At 32.3% G+C, this 20121-nt stretch overlaps 1 protein-coding gene across 1 annotated transcript in view; it reads left to right on the forward strand.

Annotated features, from left to right (window-relative positions):
* LOC139501261 (uncharacterized) overlaps positions 1–9238 on the forward strand; it is an 80749-nt gene extending 71511 nt beyond the window's left edge. Inside the window, exons 44-51 of the mRNA XM_071290283.1 lie at positions 1293–1496; positions 1850–2056; positions 2360–3118; positions 3415–3627; positions 5302–5397; positions 5946–6277; positions 7587–7794; positions 8822–9238. Coding sequence (XP_071146384.1) covers positions 1293–1496; positions 1850–2056; positions 2360–3118; positions 3415–3627; positions 5302–5397; positions 5946–6277; positions 7587–7794; positions 8822–9099 — 2297 coding nt within the window. The 3' untranslated portion in view covers positions 9100–9238. The remainder of the gene's footprint in view (positions 1–1292; positions 1497–1849; positions 2057–2359; positions 3119–3414; positions 3628–5301; positions 5398–5945; positions 6278–7586; positions 7795–8821) is intronic.
* The last annotated feature ends 10883 nt before the right edge of the window (positions 9239–20121 follow it).

Consider the following 20121-nt stretch of genomic DNA (forward strand, 5'->3'; position numbering starts at 1 on the left):
AGATTTGCTCTAAATGCTTTGGTTTTTGACTTATAAGCCAAAAACTGCATTTTACCCCAATGTTCTATTTTTAGCCATGGCGGCCATCTTGGTTTGTTGGCCGGGTCACCGGACACATTTTTTAAACTAGATACCCCAATGATGATTGTGGCTAAGTTTGGTTATATTTGGCCAAGTAGTTTCAAAGGAGAAGATTTTTGTAAAAGTTAACGCCGGACGACGGACGCAGGACGACGACGGACGCCAAGTGATGGGAAAAGCTCACTTGGCCCTTCGGGCCAGGTGAGCTAAAAAGGGGGAGGGTTTTTTTACATGTCGCGCCGTATCTCAAAAACGATTTATGATTGTTGCTTAAAACTTTACACACTTCTTTGTTATATTAATCTAAAGATCTGTATACTTTTTGGTGATGACTCAAAATTTTATTTTTGAGTTATTGAGTATTTTGTGAAAAAGGGGAGTTTTTTTTACATGTCGCGCCGTATCTCAAAAACAATTTATGATTATTGCTTGAAACTGTACACACTTCTTTGTTATATTAATCTAAAGGTCTGTATACTTTTTGGTTTGATTCAAAATTTAGTGATATTTGTAAAAAAAAAACAGGGTGGGGGGGGGGGGGGGGGGGTTACATGTCCCGCCGTGTCTCAAAAACAATAAATGGTTATTGCTTTTAAAAAACTTTCTCAGAAACTATTTATGATTATTGCATAAAACTTCCACACAAGACGTCGGGCGTATCATGCGCTCATGGCGCAGCTGTTTATTATCTGTATTCGGCAAAGATTGAATTTCAGTCAACCAGCTTCTAATACATTTATTTCTGTAAATGATGAACATCGTTTATGTCTATGTATGTTTTGCATTTTAACAAAATACTGTCTTTAAAATGTGTGATTGCTGTTTAGAAATAACTTTCGATCAGAAGCGTCACCGACATACATGTAGTTCTCTCAATAATATAACCGTATCTGTCTGTTTTAATTTGTACCATAACATTAGCATCTCTGTCCTTACTGTAATTGTCTCACAATAGTTTTTGTAACAAACAGCTATCATATATTTCCAATTATTATGTTCAGGAAAACGTTCAAATTTCTTACGAAATTGGAGTAAAAACAACACTCATTGACAACATTAAACTGAGCATTTTCTCTCAAAGTCAACCACCTGTTTTCATAGTAAATGTACATGTTAAAAACGGTTAACATTTGCATATTTTGTGCTTTTATAATACGGTATATATCTACAAGTAATTGTGATAAATTCCACGATGTCCACATTTTTTTCAGGTCATGACATGCACAAAGTTGAAATTGACATTCCAGGATCAGTAACAACTGTTAATATAAGCCGAGTTCCGCTGGTACCCGGTGTAAGATATTATTCTAATGTGGTTGGTTACAGTTATGCTGGACAGCATGTGACACTGTCATCCGATGGGTTTACTGTAGATATTGATAAACCTTTACTCGGAGTTGTAAATGACGGCATAGGTTTGTTCATCTTTGCATGTTAAAAGAAAGAAATATAATAATAATACATTTTGTATACACCAGGTATTTTAATCTTAAAAATAATGGTTTCATGAAGAGGACTATTTTGTATGGTCACGTGCAATTACTCCATTCAGTAAATGGTAAAAACGAGGTTCAAATATAAGAGTACTGTTTTCTTTATGTTCTCATAGATTTTTTTCTTGAGGTTAAAAAAAAGAAGGTTTTTCCATTTTTCACTTTTTGAAAATATTTACTATTTTATCAATTCTTTGAGAAATATTTTATGTGTCATTATATCAAATTTGTTGATTTTCTGCTTTCAATCATTTAATAATCATTTGCATATGTAGGATACACAGAAATAGATTTTCAAAACAGTTCACACTCTGTTAGTGCTTCCTGGAATGGTTTTAGTGACCAAGACTCGGGGATTAGGAATTATTACTGGTGCGTTCAATTGGAAAACTCCGAAACGGGATGCGATGTTCTGCCTTATCAACATGTTGGTATTCATAGATCAGTATCAAAGTCCATCAACTCTTCTATAATACACTCAGGTAACATTAACAAGAAATAACACTGATTCAGTGTTTTTTATTTAAATATTCCATGCCAACTTTAGGATCTCAAAAGCAGTTTTACTTTCTTTCACGATATGAGGATGTCTTCCTTCAGTTATTAAGGGACAAAATTTTTTGAAAAGACATCAACATAAGAATAAACGTTGCAAGTTGAAATGAATATATAATAATCTGTCATCTTGAAAAATTTATAAAGTAATTGATTAAATTTTCACAATGAATTAAAATTTCTGTCATATACAAATTGCATATAATATTAGTAAAACTTTTTTTATTTAGGGGCAAAGGTTTTAAGTAAAGTTTATGCTGTTGATTTTGTCGGTCACGTATCAGATACTGCAACATCTAACGGTTTTGTCATTGATGAAACCCCGCCAACACCAGTACAGCTAGTTTTTACCGAAAACAGTTTGGTACTTAACCCATCATTTGAAGACGGTGATAATGACTTTGTAGACATTTCAAACATTTCCGCAGCTAATATTTGTAGATATACAAAACCATATCACTGGAATTCTTCTGATCAGGATTGTATTTGCGTCCTGGGTTCATCAAAATCTATTGCTATGGATGGTCGATCATTTCTTTTTCTCAGAGGAAGTGTATTGCAGACATTACATAACTTAGAAATAGACATCTCTTATAGTGTCAAATTCTTTACTGCTCATGTCCCCTTTGAAGATTCAGTTCTTTCTACAAAAGAAGGCTACATTGAATTCGGTAATGAAAGACACGTGTTTCTTGTGTATCAAAAACAAGACAAATATGGTTCAGACATTGAAGTATCCTGGCATTCTCATACATTTTACTTTACCGCAAAGAATAAAGATGTTAATATTACATATGGAAGCATGGACGACACAACAGGAATTTTAATTGATAACATTCAATTTTCTAAGGTTGAAGTTGTTGATGTTGGGACGCATCCTTATCCCGTTTTATCTCACGCAGTATGGCTACATGAATGGTCATCAATACATGCATTTTGGTATTTTGTTGATAAGGAAAGTCCTATTGTTGAATATCTATGGGCAATTGGTAAGTTTATGTTTTTGTATTATGTTTGTTCTGATCTTTTGAAGCAAGAATATTTAAATATCTACTTGCAATTAAAAAAATAAAACCAGAAATAGCTGTGAATAAAGACAATGGCAGTTCAACAGGTATATGTATTTTAATCAGATGATTAAATATTAGTTATACTAAATAGCGTTTATCTAAATCTTTAAATATTAATCTGAATACTGTTGTGTTGTCTGCTAATTTTGGTGACTCGGAGTCACATTGTCCGTTTTTATTTATGTCTTATTGATAATGACTTCATTATTTGAAAGGTTATAAAGAAGGAAGCACAGAAATACAGAGATATACAAGTGTTGGGTTGAACACTTTCGCCTACAGTTATAATATTACATTAGCACATACATCTCAACTCCACATAACAGTTGTTGCTATCAATGGTGCTGGGTTGTCGGCAGTAGCCACAGCAGATTCCCTTTTTATTGATCTTACACCTCCTGATATAGAATTCGTTTATGATGGAATTGGTATGTACATGTATAATAATAAGTTACAAAACATACCAACAGAACGAATGATATTTTAAAAAGCTGATTTTGTACGGGAACATAATTCCAGTAAATGCAATAACGGCCATTACTTAAATAGAAGCTAACTATAAAACCAAGTTTAATCAACCATTTTCTTACATCAGATCCAGACATGCCTGTGCCAGATCTGGAATATGACATTTGTTATCCATTCGTTTGATGTGTTTGAACTTTTGTTTTTGCAATTTATTTAGGGACTTTCCGTTGTGAATTTTCCGCGGTTTTTGTTATTTTTTCTTTTTATGTATATGTATAAAGTTCATACAATGTTGTCACGTTGGCAATCGTACCACATATCTTAATATAATTTGTATAAAAGAAAACAAGAATCATAAAAAAAATTGAAAGTACAACAAAGCAAGCGATAAGAAAACATAAGATTAATCCGACGAAATAGATGTACATACAACAATCAAATCATATTCAAGAAAGCCTGAAAAACAAACAATATGAAGGGCTCAATCCAATAGTTTGTCACACCTAACATTTATTACCAGGGTTGGTATTATCGAAGCGATATGTGACAAATGAGTAGTATGAATTATTAGAACAGCATAAATGAACAAGACATACCCAATTGTTTATAATATTTTGTGCTATTTATTTAAATATGTGTAAAAAAACACATCATAGATACCAGGATTAAAAATTTCTATTTGCGCCATATATTATATTATATTTTAAAAGACTCATATCGACGTCCGTTCTCTAATCGACATATGTTCCTCAAATCGACGTCCAAATATGACGTCACAATAAAATATTCTCTACTCGACGACCAATTTTATGAATTAAGCCTACGAAAACCACTGGACTATAGGCACATAAAGCATGTGACAGGATCAACCATGAGTGTGAGCACTTAACCCTATCCTAACCTGGAACAGTGGTGTAACAGCACAACATAAAAACATATTGCCAATTTCTCACGTATATGTTTCACTCCAGATGTAAAACAGTTGTTGAAAAATATCTTACAGAATCTGAATTATAATACCCTCAAAACAATTGGCTGTACTTCTTTATGTTTTGTATTGTTGAAGACTGAATAATGCCTTCTAGATTTCGTTTAGTTTTTTTGTTGTCATTGGGTTGTTTTCTCAATGACTTACACTTACATGCAGGTCATTTATTAATATGATTAGGAATTACACATTACAATGTAGATCGAGGTGATAAACTTTTTTTTAAAGATGTTTATTAATATGCATGTTACCTATTTCGGGTTGAAAAAATTCGATCTGGAGTGTATGTATATTTTTTTTGAAAATTTAGTTTTCATTGGAACTCTACAAAATATGTACATGTACAAGTGTAAGTCGATTGGTATTGGGCGTCGATAAGAGAAGACGTAATTTTGACAATACATGACGTCACATTGGACGTCGATTATAGTATCAAAATATAAGACGTCGATTTGAGAATGTGACGTCAGATTTAGACGTCAAATTAGGGAATAGACGTCGATATGAGGCCGGAAGTCGATCTCAGACTAATATACATAGATATGTTTCTCAAGAAATCAAGTAAAACATGGAGAGGGTTTTTACAAGCGCATTGTCAAAACTTTTGGATCAGAACTAATATTCTTATTCTTGTCACTTCATTTAGGCTATGATATAGACAGTCAAATAACAGATGAAATCATTGTTAACTGGAAGGTTGAAGATTTGGAGTCTGGATTATCGCATTGTGAATGGGCTGTTGGTAAGACTTCCTGCTGTTTAAAGATCACCAAAACGGCATCATATTTGTAACAAATAACATTCTCAAACACATTATAACTATTTGATTTAAAAAAAAATCATAGACGTATGCTCTTCGATTAACATCAGTAGCAACATAGATGAGCATAGTGGGATTTTATTTCAGATGTAATAATTCCGTACCAGATGTTCAGTAACATTTACTCTTCAGACTATTGTTTTTTATCCCAGCCATTAAACTTTTTTAGGGTAGCCGCACAATCGTGACATAATTATACCTTTGCAACCTATAGGCAAGACGAAGCATTTATATCCTTTTCCATGGAATTTACAGTTAACTTGTGATTCTACATGCCTTTCTTACCATTCATTTATTATTATTCTATGGGCATAAAGAATCAAATCAAAATCTAGGAAGACCGTCAATACAGAAGTGTTAATGTCAGTTATGTTTGATTTGCATTTTATATACAATGAGACGTTTATATTATTTCAACATTAAGGTTGAAGATTTTAGATATATTCTGATATAATAACATTTATTCATAGGTCTTAGCGAATTTGGCAATGAGATCCAAGCGTTTGTCCGAATACCAACAGAACTGTCATATGTATCTAAAGTATTTGAACATAGTTTGTTGTCATCAAAGACGGTCTATGTTACACTACGGTGTCACAATAAGGCAGGTTTACACAGCAAGAAATCTTCCGATGGAGTTACAATTTCAGACAGTCCTCCAAGTATACAAAATGCTCAAGTTCAAATTTTAGATCAACCAATGACGGAATATGGAAGTAAACAAAACTTCCATGGAAACGCTTCTATAGTGAGACTGAAGTGGATGGGTTTTGAAGATAGATCAGGCTTAGATTCATTTCATGTAAGTGAATACTTTCTTCCGTTTAAAATCTTCAGCTAAACATAAAAACCATTTTCCCGTCGGCCAAGATATCAAGATATACAGTTCTATTTGGTGTAACAGTTGATGCTACCGATCATTTTATGTTTTTTGTTTCTTTTCCATTTTGTTTCGAGTGCACCTAATGAGTATTTTGTAATAAAACATATATCGTGCGCATTGTAGCAATATTTTATATCCTTTCAAACAAATTTCGTCATTCTGCCGGTCGAAAGTTTACATGTTGGCATCGAACATCCCTTTAAATTACAAACTTGGTGTCAGATTCATAATTTTACTCTCACATTCTACAATTTGAAACAATTCTTTTATCGTTTTACTTGAGTGTTTGTGGGGTACACTAGCCTTCAGACACACAAATGGAATAAGGCATCTTTCATCTGCCACTCGTCGTATATCATTTATAAATATAAAACGATAGTGTATGAGTACCAATGAGGCAATCCTCCATCTAAGTCACTATTTGTAAAAACATTGTAAAATCTTTTAACAGGCGCCAACCTTCAAACTTACCTGAAATATTAGTGATACATCACAACATAGAAAAACACACAATACGTTTACTTGCTACATTGGTTAGAGGTATAGGGGGAGGGTTGAGATCTCACAAACATGTTTAACCCCTCCGCATTTTTGCGCCTGTCCCAAGTCAGGAGCCTCTGGCCTTTGTTAGTCTTGTATTATTTTAATTTTAGTTTCTTGTGTACAATTTGGAAATTAGTATGGCGTTCATTATCACTGGACTAGTATATATTTGTTTAGGGGCCAGCTGAAGGACGCCTCCGGGTGCGGGAATTTCTCGCTACATTGAAGACCTGTTGGTGACCCTCTGCTGTTGTTTTTTATTTGGGCGGGTTGTTGTCTCTTTGACACATTCCCCATTTCCATTCTCAATTTTATTATCAATTGAAATGGCTTAACTCAATCAAAAGACATATTATGCATGTTGTGCACCTGTCATATAGAATACCATTTCTATATTTTATTTTGTTTCTGATCATACGAAGATCCCATATTAATGTACAAAAGATTTCCAACAAAAAAAGTACATAACAAAAATTACGAACTCTGAGGAAAATTCCAAATCAAAAGCTCAAACACATCAAACGAATGGATAACATCATAATGTAGCTATAGACCAAAATATTTTACGAAAAAGTACAAAAGTAAGGATAATATTGTCAACAAAAGGAACTCAGAATATACATTATCCCATTATGCCAAAATAAACATCATCACATGTTCTCACAAAATATATCATATATTGAAGGTTGAAATTGAAAACCAAAACAAGACGGTTTCTTTATCGAAGACAATCCTTTATGACCTCGACGGTGCTATGTACTATAGCATGACTGGTTTAGACTTGCATGATGGACAACATGAAGTGAGAGTTTCAGCCATAAATAATGCATTCCTATCCAGTCAACCTGTATCAACACATCTGTCTGTGTCAACAATAACTCCGAAAGTATCAAGTATGATTATCATTTCATTTCTTAAAATGCTTATACACATACATGTGGTGCGATTTCCATTCAAATCACAAATGAAAAGAAACGAGTCTAGGTCACCGTACATGTTATTCGACAATATAAATACTATAAGAACATTTCAAAAGAGAAACAGATTGGCCTGATACGAACCAATGAAAAAACCTTATGCAGACACACCCTCATCTAAAATATATGCTCACAAAATCATCGGAGTACGATTGTAGTTAACATAATTATTTATCTATTGAACGATCAGTATATACTATAATTTCTGAACAAACATAGTATTATTATTTATCAAGACTATAATTAATATGTTTATGTTTAATATAAAAAAAAAAGATCCGTAATACGTAGTTTTATTTCTTATTTCTTATTCCTTAATAATAATTGCCATTCTCCGTCATATGAGAATGTTGCGTATGTAACCACCAAGTATCATAATACAAGACTGTAAGTATTTCATAAAAAAATATTTGGAAATTTCCACTTCCTTTTTTATTTCATTATAAGCCTTGTATTGTTTGATTGAACTAATCAAACAAAGGAATCGAACACACTTTGTGGTGTTCAACATGTATAACCTTTTCTTTATACGAGAGCCTTTAGTATTTATAAAAATGAACAAAAAAATTATCAATAGAGAAAGATAGAAAAACACACAAAAGGTAAACCGAACAAATTTATACAGAATACAGCGACATTTATATTCAAATTTAAATACAAATTAAAGCGTAACTTTCCTTCATCAATGGAAAAATTATCAATGAAGACATCCAATAAAAACAATTCAAGTTATACCCAAAAGAACAAAACAATCAACAACAAAAAGTGCCGTTCTGATCAAGCATTCAGGATCACATCAGGAGAAAGTTTTTTTATTCTTAAGTTTCAAGAATCAACTATGAGTTATAAACGTTTCCATCGTAGGCTCATTTCAGAATATTTTGGCGATACTTCAATTACTTTCAATCATAAAACGTTAAATGAATGTATCATTTATGTTTAGGAACAAAGTCCGTCACAATGTCTGAAAAGAACAGAACGTTAACCATAAGCTGGGATGCGTATTTTACCTTTGCTTTTACCTTGTACTATGAAGTGTCTGTAGGGACAGCTTTAAATGGAGCAGATATTGTACAGTGGCAAGAGACGACAAATGAATTTCTTGTGATGTATGTGCCACATCGGGTTAAATTCTACAGTGGAATGGATATCTATATTACAATAACAGCTATTGGATTAAACGGCAAACACATCACACAAACTATTACCCTGACTGTGTAATAAAGATATATTTTACAATCGTGAATGGACACATATTTGCAATAACCTTTTACACAGCATACTCCCTTAGTATGCCTTGTCAAATGCTTGTATCTAATAAATTTTCTCTGTTTTTCTAATAAAATTGTTTTTGCTTATACATGTGTCACCGTCGTATTTATGGGTATATTAAATGTTTGATTGGTTATTCCTCAGTTCATTTATTTCATTCATTCATTCATTCCATTTTCTGTTTCATCATACTCATTATGACGATTGACTGAGACTGACGACATTTCTAATATACGTCACTGCACAATTTCATATACACGTCACTACACACCTGAACGATTTAAATAGAATAAAATATTATTGCACGAGCGCGGGAAAATATATGTACGCCTTATTTATATATAGAGATTTAGTATTTCATTAACTGAATAGCCGCCTTACAATGCTGACGCTTAAATGCTTAAGCAATATTTACAGGTTAGTTAATTTTGTTATTTGGAAAAATATTATTTAGTTTCTCGATAGAGTTTCATTCATTAAAAGTTATTTGGAAATATTATGATAGTTTTATCATAATCTGCAATACGGCTTTTCCGTACTTTTTACATAGTTTTATAGTAAAGTTCAAAATTACTGAATTACAGCTAGAAATTGTTTTATGGGCGATATTAATTCATGGCGTAATTTTAAGTGCTTTGTCGAATTCATTAGTCCGTCAGTTCTTGTCTCATTGTAGTTTGTGGTTTTAAATTTAGATTATGAATGGATGTAATTGTTTCCGAATTTGTTGAAAGATTTGTATATGTTGAAATAAATGTATATTTACAGTTAATAAAAGTGGTACTAAAGTCACTGTCTAGTATAAGCCATTAAGATAATTTGGTGTATGTCAAGTTCACTGTGACACATGTATCGTACATTTGTTCATCTCTGGCATGATTTACGGACATTGTTATTAAAAATACAAAATCGGAAGTGTATTAACTGAATATAGTCATTTTTGCTTTGTTCTGTCGGTAGATTTTTATTCTGGACTTCATAAAAAGCTATCTCAACGATTCCCAATATTTTATAGTCCTGGGCTATTTTTTTGGGGGGGGGGGTGGGGTGACGTGACTATTCTTATGACAAAAGTATGTTCAATACGCAAATTGTACTAAACAAGCCGTAAATTCCAAATTTTGTACACAAATTATTGAAGTATGGCAAGAGTACTGTGAGTAGGAAAACGTCAATAGAAAGTGCCAGAAACCTAAATATTATGTCAATGTACTAATTGTATTCGCTGTCAAAAGTATGTTAAATCGATCTTGCGTTTGACAGTTCCTCTGATAAATCTTCTCCGCTTCTTATAAAGAAAACTTTGATTCTTACTAAAAATACAAATTATCGCTGATGAACAAATAAGAAGATTTACTAGACACCAATGGAGTTATGATATGGAAAACAAAACCCTTTATAGAGTTCTATTGTATTAAGTTGCATTTTCTGCATTTCTTTAGAAAGATTTGAACCTTTTCAATGGATAAGATGAACCAACATTTAAATCAATGTCAGTAAATATGGACATAGCTCCCTGTAATTTTACCCAAACAGCGCGATTTTCGAACTCAACCTTGACATTGCTGATATTATTGATATTATATTATAGTTTTCGAAAGGGTTTAAAAAAATTGAACTCTGAGGAATATTCAAAACGGAAAGACCCTAATCAAATGGCAAAAGCAGAAGCTCAAACAGATCAAACGAATGGATAACAACTGTCATATTCCTGACTTGGTACAGGCTTTTTCTTATGTAGAAAATGGTGGATTGAATCTGGTTTTATAGCTAGCCAATCCTCTCATTTGTATGACAGTCGCATCAAATTCCATTATATTGACCATTATTATAGCAATTATTCCATTAAGTGGGTTGACAGATTGGCCATGCTGACTTATTTGAAGATCTTCTTAACAAGCCAATATTTGAACCAGGTTAAATATGGTTCGATTAAACACTTTAAAAATGAATAGTTGTAATGCTGATACAACCAACAGCATACCAAATATCACTGACTTGTAATAGACGATTCATCTTAAAGTGAGATAATCACAAACTGTAACATGTATACTATGATAACGTTACAAAGTCAATCAACTCTAGCCGAGGAGGTAGTGTCAAATAATCTTCAAATGAGATGTTCCGAGGCTTATACAAATGCTCTCCATATATTGACCTTACAATGATTCCCTTATATGCTGAACTATTCGTAACTTTAACAAATTGTTAACGCAGCCACCGATCCCACCAAAAACAACATTACTAACAAAACCTTTAAATAGACTTATTAAAAGGGGATATAGTTACGATACTGTTGTAAGGTCATTAAAGATTGCATATTTTGGCTTTAACATTGATTCACTGATAGGGTCTTTGCATCGGAACTAAACACATTTATTTCTAAAAAAACAGTTGTTGGCATGACACGGGTTATGTTCTTCTCATATATTTTATGATAGTATGATACTAAACCCCTAACGGGAGGGATTGTACCTGATATTCATATGATGAAGACATAATCTTTCAATCAGTTTAATTGAGGTCTGGAGCTGGCATGTCAGTTAACTGCTAGTAGTCTGTTGTTATTTATGTATTATTGTCATTTTATTTATTTTCTTTTGTTACATCTTTTGACATCAGACTCGGACTTCTCTTGAACTGAATTTTAATGTGCGTATTGTTATTGTTTTACTTTTCTACATTGGCTAGAGGTATAGGGGGAGGGTTGAGATCTCATAAACATGTTTAACCCCGCCGCAATTCTGCGCCTGTCCCAAGTCAGGAGCCTCTGGCCTTTGTTAGTCTTGTATGATTTTAAATTTTAGTTTCTTGTGTATAATTCGGAGTTTAGTATGACGTCCATTATCACTGTACTATTATGCATATTTTAGGGGCCAGCTGAAGGACACCTACGGGTGCGGGAATTCTCGCTACATTGAAGACCCATTGGTTGCCTTCGGCTGTTGTTTGCTCTATGGTCGGGTGGTTGTCGCTTTGACATATTCACCATTTCCTTTCTCAATTTTATTCATAAGTCTTACCCTTATACATTAACCTAACATTTAGTGCTATTATTCTTGTCTTCATACTGGAAATAACGGTAACTAAATGATCTCCTGAATGGTTTGAACTCTATTTTTATTTTTCTCCTTATACCAAAATCATATCCATAAAAAGTTTGTTTGTGTTCTTATAAGTTTTTTTGTATCAAAGTTCAGTATTAAACAGTATCATGTAATCATGGAAATATGACAGAAATATGGGGTTTAAAAGCTCATCAGAGCTTATGTTTGTATTTGTATTGCATATACCGACTTTAAATAAAGCTTTATGTCTTATGTCTTTATGTCAATGGGAAACAAAAGACTGTGTACTTGCATTGTCCATTTGTGTTAAGCGGTTCATAAAATACTGCTTACTTGTACAAAAACATCTGTAAAAATTATAGCATTACAATCTGTACACAACATATATATACTATATATTTTTTTAAGTTTTTTCTACCTGAACTTTTGTACTAGCTGCAAAGCCATGGAGTAGTCTACTCCATGGAAATTTGATCGCGTTGTCCGTCTTGATAAAAGTTGAAACTGAAGTTTTGTTTTATTGCAAAAAAAATCGACGATCTCAAACACGAACCAATGAAAAAACCTTATGCAGACACACCCTCATCTTAAATATATGCTCACAAAATCATCGGAGTACGATTGTAGATAACATAATTATTTATCTATTGAACGATCAGTATATACTATAATTTCTAAACAAACATAGTATTAATATTCATCAAGACTATAATTAATATGTATGTGTATACATCTCTAACTTTCGGACAATATTTGTTTACAGTAAAAAGTAAAAACTACAAAGAATCATCAAGCTACTAATAATATATAAGTATTGCTCACAAGTAATTATTTTTATCTCGGAACTGACCCAACACAGACTGAGTATTAAATACAAATTATAGAAATATTTTGCATGTGACCGCGTCAAACTAAAACGTATGCAGCAGCACTTGAGACAGTATTCTGCTAATCAATGGATTTACGTGGAAAATAAATCAGTAAAACAAAAACAACCGTAAGCTTCAAGAAATAGAATACATGTAAAAATATATATATTTAAAAAAATTGCAAACAAATAAGAAAAAGATACAACAAAAAAAAAACAAACGAAAAGGAACATGAAATAAAAATAATTTTTAGGAACAAAGAAAATAAATAGCAGTTGAAATATAAAAACCATAATTAACAAAAATAGGCTATTTTTATTAAAACAAAGTTTTCTCCAGTACTTCACCTGTAAAAATATTTTATGTCAAATACGATGTAGAACTCATATAATCAATAAAGTGACTGAGAGATTAAAATTACAGGTAACCTAATTCTGAAATCAGTGAACCGTATATTCTAGCAACACGGATTAAGATGAAAGGACCATTCACACCTGGATCTGTTGATTAATGACCATACTACCTACCATAAAAATGTCCGATTGTTCATATCCGACTAGACGGATTAAGACATCCATAAAAATAAGTCCCTACCCGTACTGTATGTTTAATATAAAAAAAAAAAAGAATTCTCCGTCATATGAGAATGTTGTAAAATGATTTTTGATAATTTGATACTGATGCACTGCATGACGTCAAGTGGAAAATATTGCATGCAATTTTGAGTCGATCAATTGTACTATTGTATATTCTATAGGCTGTATGCTTGAAATTATTATCATTAAAATGATAATTGTAGAAAAGATAACTATCGGTTTAAAAATACATTATAAAAATTTCAAGAAAAGCTAATACATCAGGCTTTAGTTGGGACCTAAATTCTCTCTCGTATGACGCGAGTATCAGATGACGAGGTTTCATTTAGTTGTTTCTGATGAATTATATATGTATGTAGGCCACAAGAGAGCAAGGAGCAGTGATGAGGTTTTGAAAATGGGGGCGGGGGAGGCGGCACTTGTTTGTCTATGAAAATTATGCGGCAGTTGATTTCTTTTTAAACAAATTTTAACAATCAACAAAGAAATATGTTACAGTTGAGCTATCCACCGATGAGATTCTTAATTATGTACACATTATAGAGCAATTCATCAACAGCATTGTATTCCTTTGTTTGTGTTTATAATTGTCTTTCCTTTTGATACTGACTAATAATGATACCTTGGGTATACAAATGTGTTCATTGGTTGCTTTCATTTATAAGTAAGCAATTAAAAAGGTCGGTCTTGACTCTTGATATTCAATTTGTAGCTTCTTCTTCAAGGACGTCTCGAATTTCAAACAACTTTTTCATCAAAATTATATAGATTTATTGCACAACTATGACCTTGAGGAATAAGATAAAGGTTCTAAAAGTTGTACTTAAATATTTCTCTCTGGTTTAATAAACTTATTAATAAAATGTAGAATTATGCCACTGCACTGGTATGTTATTTAATATACACATAGAGTTCGCAACTGTATTTCTTGAAGCAATACCGAATTGCATGGTTCTTTCGATTTTCCACTATAACAATGTGTGCTGTTTGTTTTCGGGTATCGAATTAGATCGTGTCTTCCTGCACTCCGAGATTTTTCAGACTGTCTTTTTTTTATTACTGTATGTAAAAAGGGTAATGTGGTATGATCGCAAATGAGACAGAAATCTCGGGCTAGTACTAGTGTTTCTATACTGTTACGTTAGATGCTATGTAAAAAAATCGATAATGAAGTGCATTTGCCGATATTAGAAAGTTCCTTATGGTTGTTCAAGTATTTAACAGATTGAGGTGTATCTTTACTGTTCTTTTTTTTTTAAATTCTGTTGATAACTATCAACTATAGAATAGAACAATCAGCTGAAAAAAAGGTGCTAGCTTCTTTCGATTACTCTTTTAGAAAAGCAAAGGAACAAGTGGGAGAGAAATTGATTCCGATTGGAGTTCTAACTAACAATTGAAAATATGCTCATGAAAAATGACAATAGCAGATAAGTAGTCAATAAAAAAGTACACATTGAGGAATGACCGTTTTATATTTTCATAATTGATGACGTCAATAGTTAATTTTATTTCACAAATCGATTTTTTTCAATGACGATTAAACTTCAGCGCTGTTGATAACCATGTTTGTATATATATATAAAAAAAAAATGTTTATTAGCAACTCAAGTTGTCCTTCTTCGTTGGTCCTTGCATGATAGTAAGCCTATGGGTAGTCATTCAAATCGTCTTTACTATAAATTGTATGCCCTTGGCATCTTGCAATTTCAAAAGTTCTTTTCTCTTAATTTTACAAAGTAGAACAAACAGGCCTGTACATTTCTTTGTGGAGGTATTCTTCTGAAGTCGGTGTCACTTGGGGATCTGTTAAGTTCCGAAGCGAATTGTCAAAAACCTATTGCCTTAAAAAAAATGAAGCCTTACATGAAAGGATAACAAATAATATATCAGTAGATATTATTATTGTTACAACTGTCCGGCATCAAGCTGAATTGTATTTAACTTATTAACTATTCGTAAATAATACGTACGTATTTTTATTGTCACTTGTCTTATCTGCAAACTAAGATTAAATCGTTTAAAATCGATACGAAAGTAATATTCATTTACAAAGTTTTAAATAACAATATCAGCTTGAAATAATAACTGACGATATTATCTACAAAAAAACCCTAAATTCCTGAAATTCTGAGGTTGTGTCTACGATAAGATTTATGATTGATTATGTTTAAATCATTACCCTTCACCTGAAAATAATGACTTATTAAATTGTTTGATATGTCATTTTCATTTTATAGCAGTTTTGCTTTATCCGTTGACTGGAAAATATCTCCATTAATGAAAAATCTATAATTATATAATTGACTTTCATTCATGGAGATATAGGCAGATAATTTCTGTGTGTATTAAAAGAATGAGATGTGGTATGATTGCCAATGAGACAACCCTCCACAAAAGACCAATTGAATCCTTTTGCCTACGTTTTAGCGAAGAACCACTAGACACTTTGTTCATCAAACGGCCTGATAAAGTGTTTTTTTTTCTCTTTATCTTGTTTTTAAATGTTGATGTCGATAAACACCCCTAGTACAGTCATTGTTGTAAATAATTGTATAATCCTTTGCAATGAAATTAATTAAACCTACGTTGTATTCTAAGTGATTTTCGAAAGTTTATCCTATAACACCAACCACATTGCAATTTGGTCACCGTTGCAAATCAAAGAAACAACAGTAGGAAAGAGGCAAACTATTATTACTGGAACTAGTATTTATAGCTACCCGTAAATAATTACAAGACATTAAGTATATACAGAGTTGTATAAGTTATATCGAAAAGAGACCAATTGTTTTGAAAATTTATTGGCTGTTTATTATGATTTGGTAAAGTCAGATTTTTGTTTTTATAGAAATTGATTATACAGCCTGCGAAAGTTATGTCAAGAAAGCTAAAAATAGCGATCCTAATCCTTCGTTGGCGTCTGCAATTGTCGTCGTTAATATTTAGGTTCAGTCTGTTGATATAGTGTATTTAGACTTCAATAAAAGAGGGACGAAATATACCAGAGGGACAGTCAAACTCGAAAATCGAAAATAAACTGTAACTTTGTCAAACCTTCATTGAATTTTATGAAATTTGGACAGAAGGTTTCTATGCTTCATAGGAGAATCTAGAGCAAAATTTGAAACGTTTATTTTACCGTTAAATGGACGAAGATTAATTTGCATTACGCAAGTAAATACAGTTAGGGATAACAATTTGTTACACATGAATTAAATGGTTAATATTTCCTAGAATTTAATGGACTTGGGAAGAAACTTCTTTTAATAATAAATAGATAATGAAGAAGGTAAACTTTTTGTAAATATATTTATTTTTATATTTTCAGGTTTTTGTGTGTCTGAAAGATGGACTTAATTTGTTTTACAGTTAACAATAACAAAAAGAATGGGAGTTCATTTTTTGACATAGATTATTATGAAAGTGGGATAGCCAGCTAATCATGTAAATAAAATAAAAAGCCTCGAAAGAAAAAGTTTATGTTTTCAAAATTCTGTATTTTACTGATAAATGGACTCTCTTATCATTCAAAAATACACTTTTACAGCAGCACTTTCAAGCGAGATACAGGGTTTCGCGGAATCTTTTACCTTGATTTGTCGGAACAAACGATCCTTTTCAGTGTAACTATCGAGGAACGTCTTTATAATTCCTGATTTGCAATTATTGATATTAAGACCGGTTTTCTTCTTCATTTTAACAAACGAGCTCGTTCATACTGTAAAAAGGAACAGATCCAGGGACTTTAGTATGAAGCCTATGTTTTCAATGTTTTCATTACTTATGTTTCAAGAAAACTTATATCAATATGTCGTTTAATAACTTGAAAATCTACGATTAAAAACTACGTACAGAATTTTATTTTGTATTGATCCAAAATCATTCAATTTATTTTGTCAAACAAACAACAAACAAATAAGAAATAAAAAAATTTAAGATTTAAATGGCGAAGTTCCAATTTCAAAATTAAAAAAAATATTATACAAGGAGAAACAAAACATTTCAATTAAGTTAAACGATATAAACAGGAAAACACTGGCACAAAATTAATATTCCATTAGGATTTATTATATTTTGGTATAGCCTTTACGGGAACGCAATAACTGAGTGATTTACTTTTTATTCATAGTAAACAATGCATTTGAACCATGAACTTCATATGACCGCATACAACATTGTTTAGATACTGCCAACATTGAAACACTTAATACGTGCATGCCTCTCTCTCTATATGCATATACGTTTATGTTGTTTTAATAGCTATAGATAAACAGATAACAATTATATAGTGGATATATTCAGCTAACAATTCTTTTATCAAATAAGTTTCTTTTGACTTCTGCGTTTTGAATGTTCCATTGTGAATTGTTTTGTGTACCATATTGTTATTTTCCATAAATTCATAAGTTGAAATCATTCGACACACTAAGGTGATTGTCTTCTTGTGTTTGGAATCTTTACTTTAAGATAAATTTGTCATTGATTTGGACTTCCATTTTTAGCTAACCTGGCCCGAAGGACCAAGTGAGCTTTTCTCATCACTTGGTGTCCGGCGTCTGTCGTCGTCTGTCGTCGTCCACCGTCGTCCGTCGTCGTTAACTTTTACAAAAATCTTCTCCTCTGAAACTGCTGGGCCAAATTTAGCCAAACATGGCAAAATCATTATTAGGGTATTAGGGTATCTAGTTTAAAAATTGTGTCCAGTGACCCGGCCAACCAATCAAGATGGCCGTCATGGCTAATAATAGAACATAGGGGTAAAATGCAGTTTTTGGCTAATAACTCAAACACCAAAATAATTAGAGCAAATCTGACATGGGGTAAAATTGTTTATCAGGTCAACATCTATCTGCCCTGGAATTGTAAGATGAATCGGACAAACCGTTGATACGTTGCTGCCCCTGAATTGGTAATTTTAAGGAAATTTTGCTGTTTTTGGTTATTATCTTGATTATTATTATAGACAGAGATAAAATGTGAACAGCAAAAAGGTTCAACAAAGTAAGATCTAAAAAATAAGTCAACAGGACCAAAATGGTCTTTTGACCCCTTTAGGAGTTATTGCCCTTTATAGTCAATTGTTAACCATTTTTGTAAATCTTAGTTATCTTGTACAAAAATCTTCTCCTCTGAAACTACTGGGCCAAATTAAACCAAACTTGGCCATAATCATCATTGGGGTATATAGTTTAAAACTTGTGTCCGGTGACCCGGCCAACCAACCAAGATGGCTACCATGGCTAAAAATAGAACATAGGGGCTTATCACTCAAAAACCAAATCATTTGACTGTCCCTTTGGTATCTTTCGTCCCTCTTTTAGAATTATTATCTTGAATATTATTATAGATAGAGATAAACTGAAAACATCAATAATGTTCAGCAAAGTAAGATTTACAAATAAGTCAACATGACGGAAATGTTCAATTGACCCCTAAAGAGTTATTGACCTTTATAGTCAATTTTTAACAATTTTCATAAAATTTGTAAATTTTAACTAACATTTTCCACTGAAACTACTGGGCCAAGTTCATTATAGATAAAGATAATTGTAAGCAGCAAGAATGTTCAGTAAAGTAAGATGTATAAACACATCACCATCACAAAAATACAATTTTGTCATGAATCCATCTGCTTCCTTTGTTTAATATTCACATAGACCAAGGTGAGCGTCACAGGATCTTTAAAGCCTCTTGTGTATATTCTTGTGATTCTGATGAGTATATGGTACTCACTCACGAGTATTCCATCGTTTTGATTTTATCTATGTCAATACCTCTGTTTATGAACGTTTTGTCCTCGAGTTTTCCCAATATTCGTATTCAATTTGGCCATCAAGGTGACTTGATTCGAGCGCACATGATGACTCTTATGTTGTAGAACACGCATGCGCATCTTTCGTAACATAGTATAAGCCAGTTGTGGGTTTCTATAAGCACTGATACAATGTCACTGACAGCTAATGTTCCATGATAGGGCATCAACAGCCCAGTAATCAGCACATCTTTGTTGACATGAAATATCAACGATACTGACAATTCATGTACATTTTCTGTTAACAAAACTTAGAGAGTTGTCAGCTAATTTCTCGAAACATTGAATTCCACAGCTAATCAAATGGAAGAAGTATATAAGTAGTTCCTCATTAATACAGTTTAGGACTAAACTATAATATGCATTAATCGCGAACCAGATGAACCAAAGTTTGACAATTCTTTTTCTATAAATAAAAGTTGTTTGGGTCATAAACCCGCAAGCATTACAAATTCTATGACATACAATAAGCATACCCATTGCCATAACTTGTGGTATTCACATATCTCAATTGAAACATTACGATCGTGAATTCTCATACTATCAGATTTAATACACGAAAATGGTCAAACAGAGGTTTCCGGATGAACGAATGAAATTGACACTACATAAGATTTACATCA

This window comes from Mytilus edulis, chromosome 13 (assembly GCF_963676685.1).
Source record: "Mytilus edulis chromosome 13, xbMytEdul2.2, whole genome shotgun sequence".
In the NCBI taxonomy this organism is placed as follows: domain Eukaryota; kingdom Metazoa; phylum Mollusca; class Bivalvia; order Mytilida; family Mytilidae; genus Mytilus; species Mytilus edulis.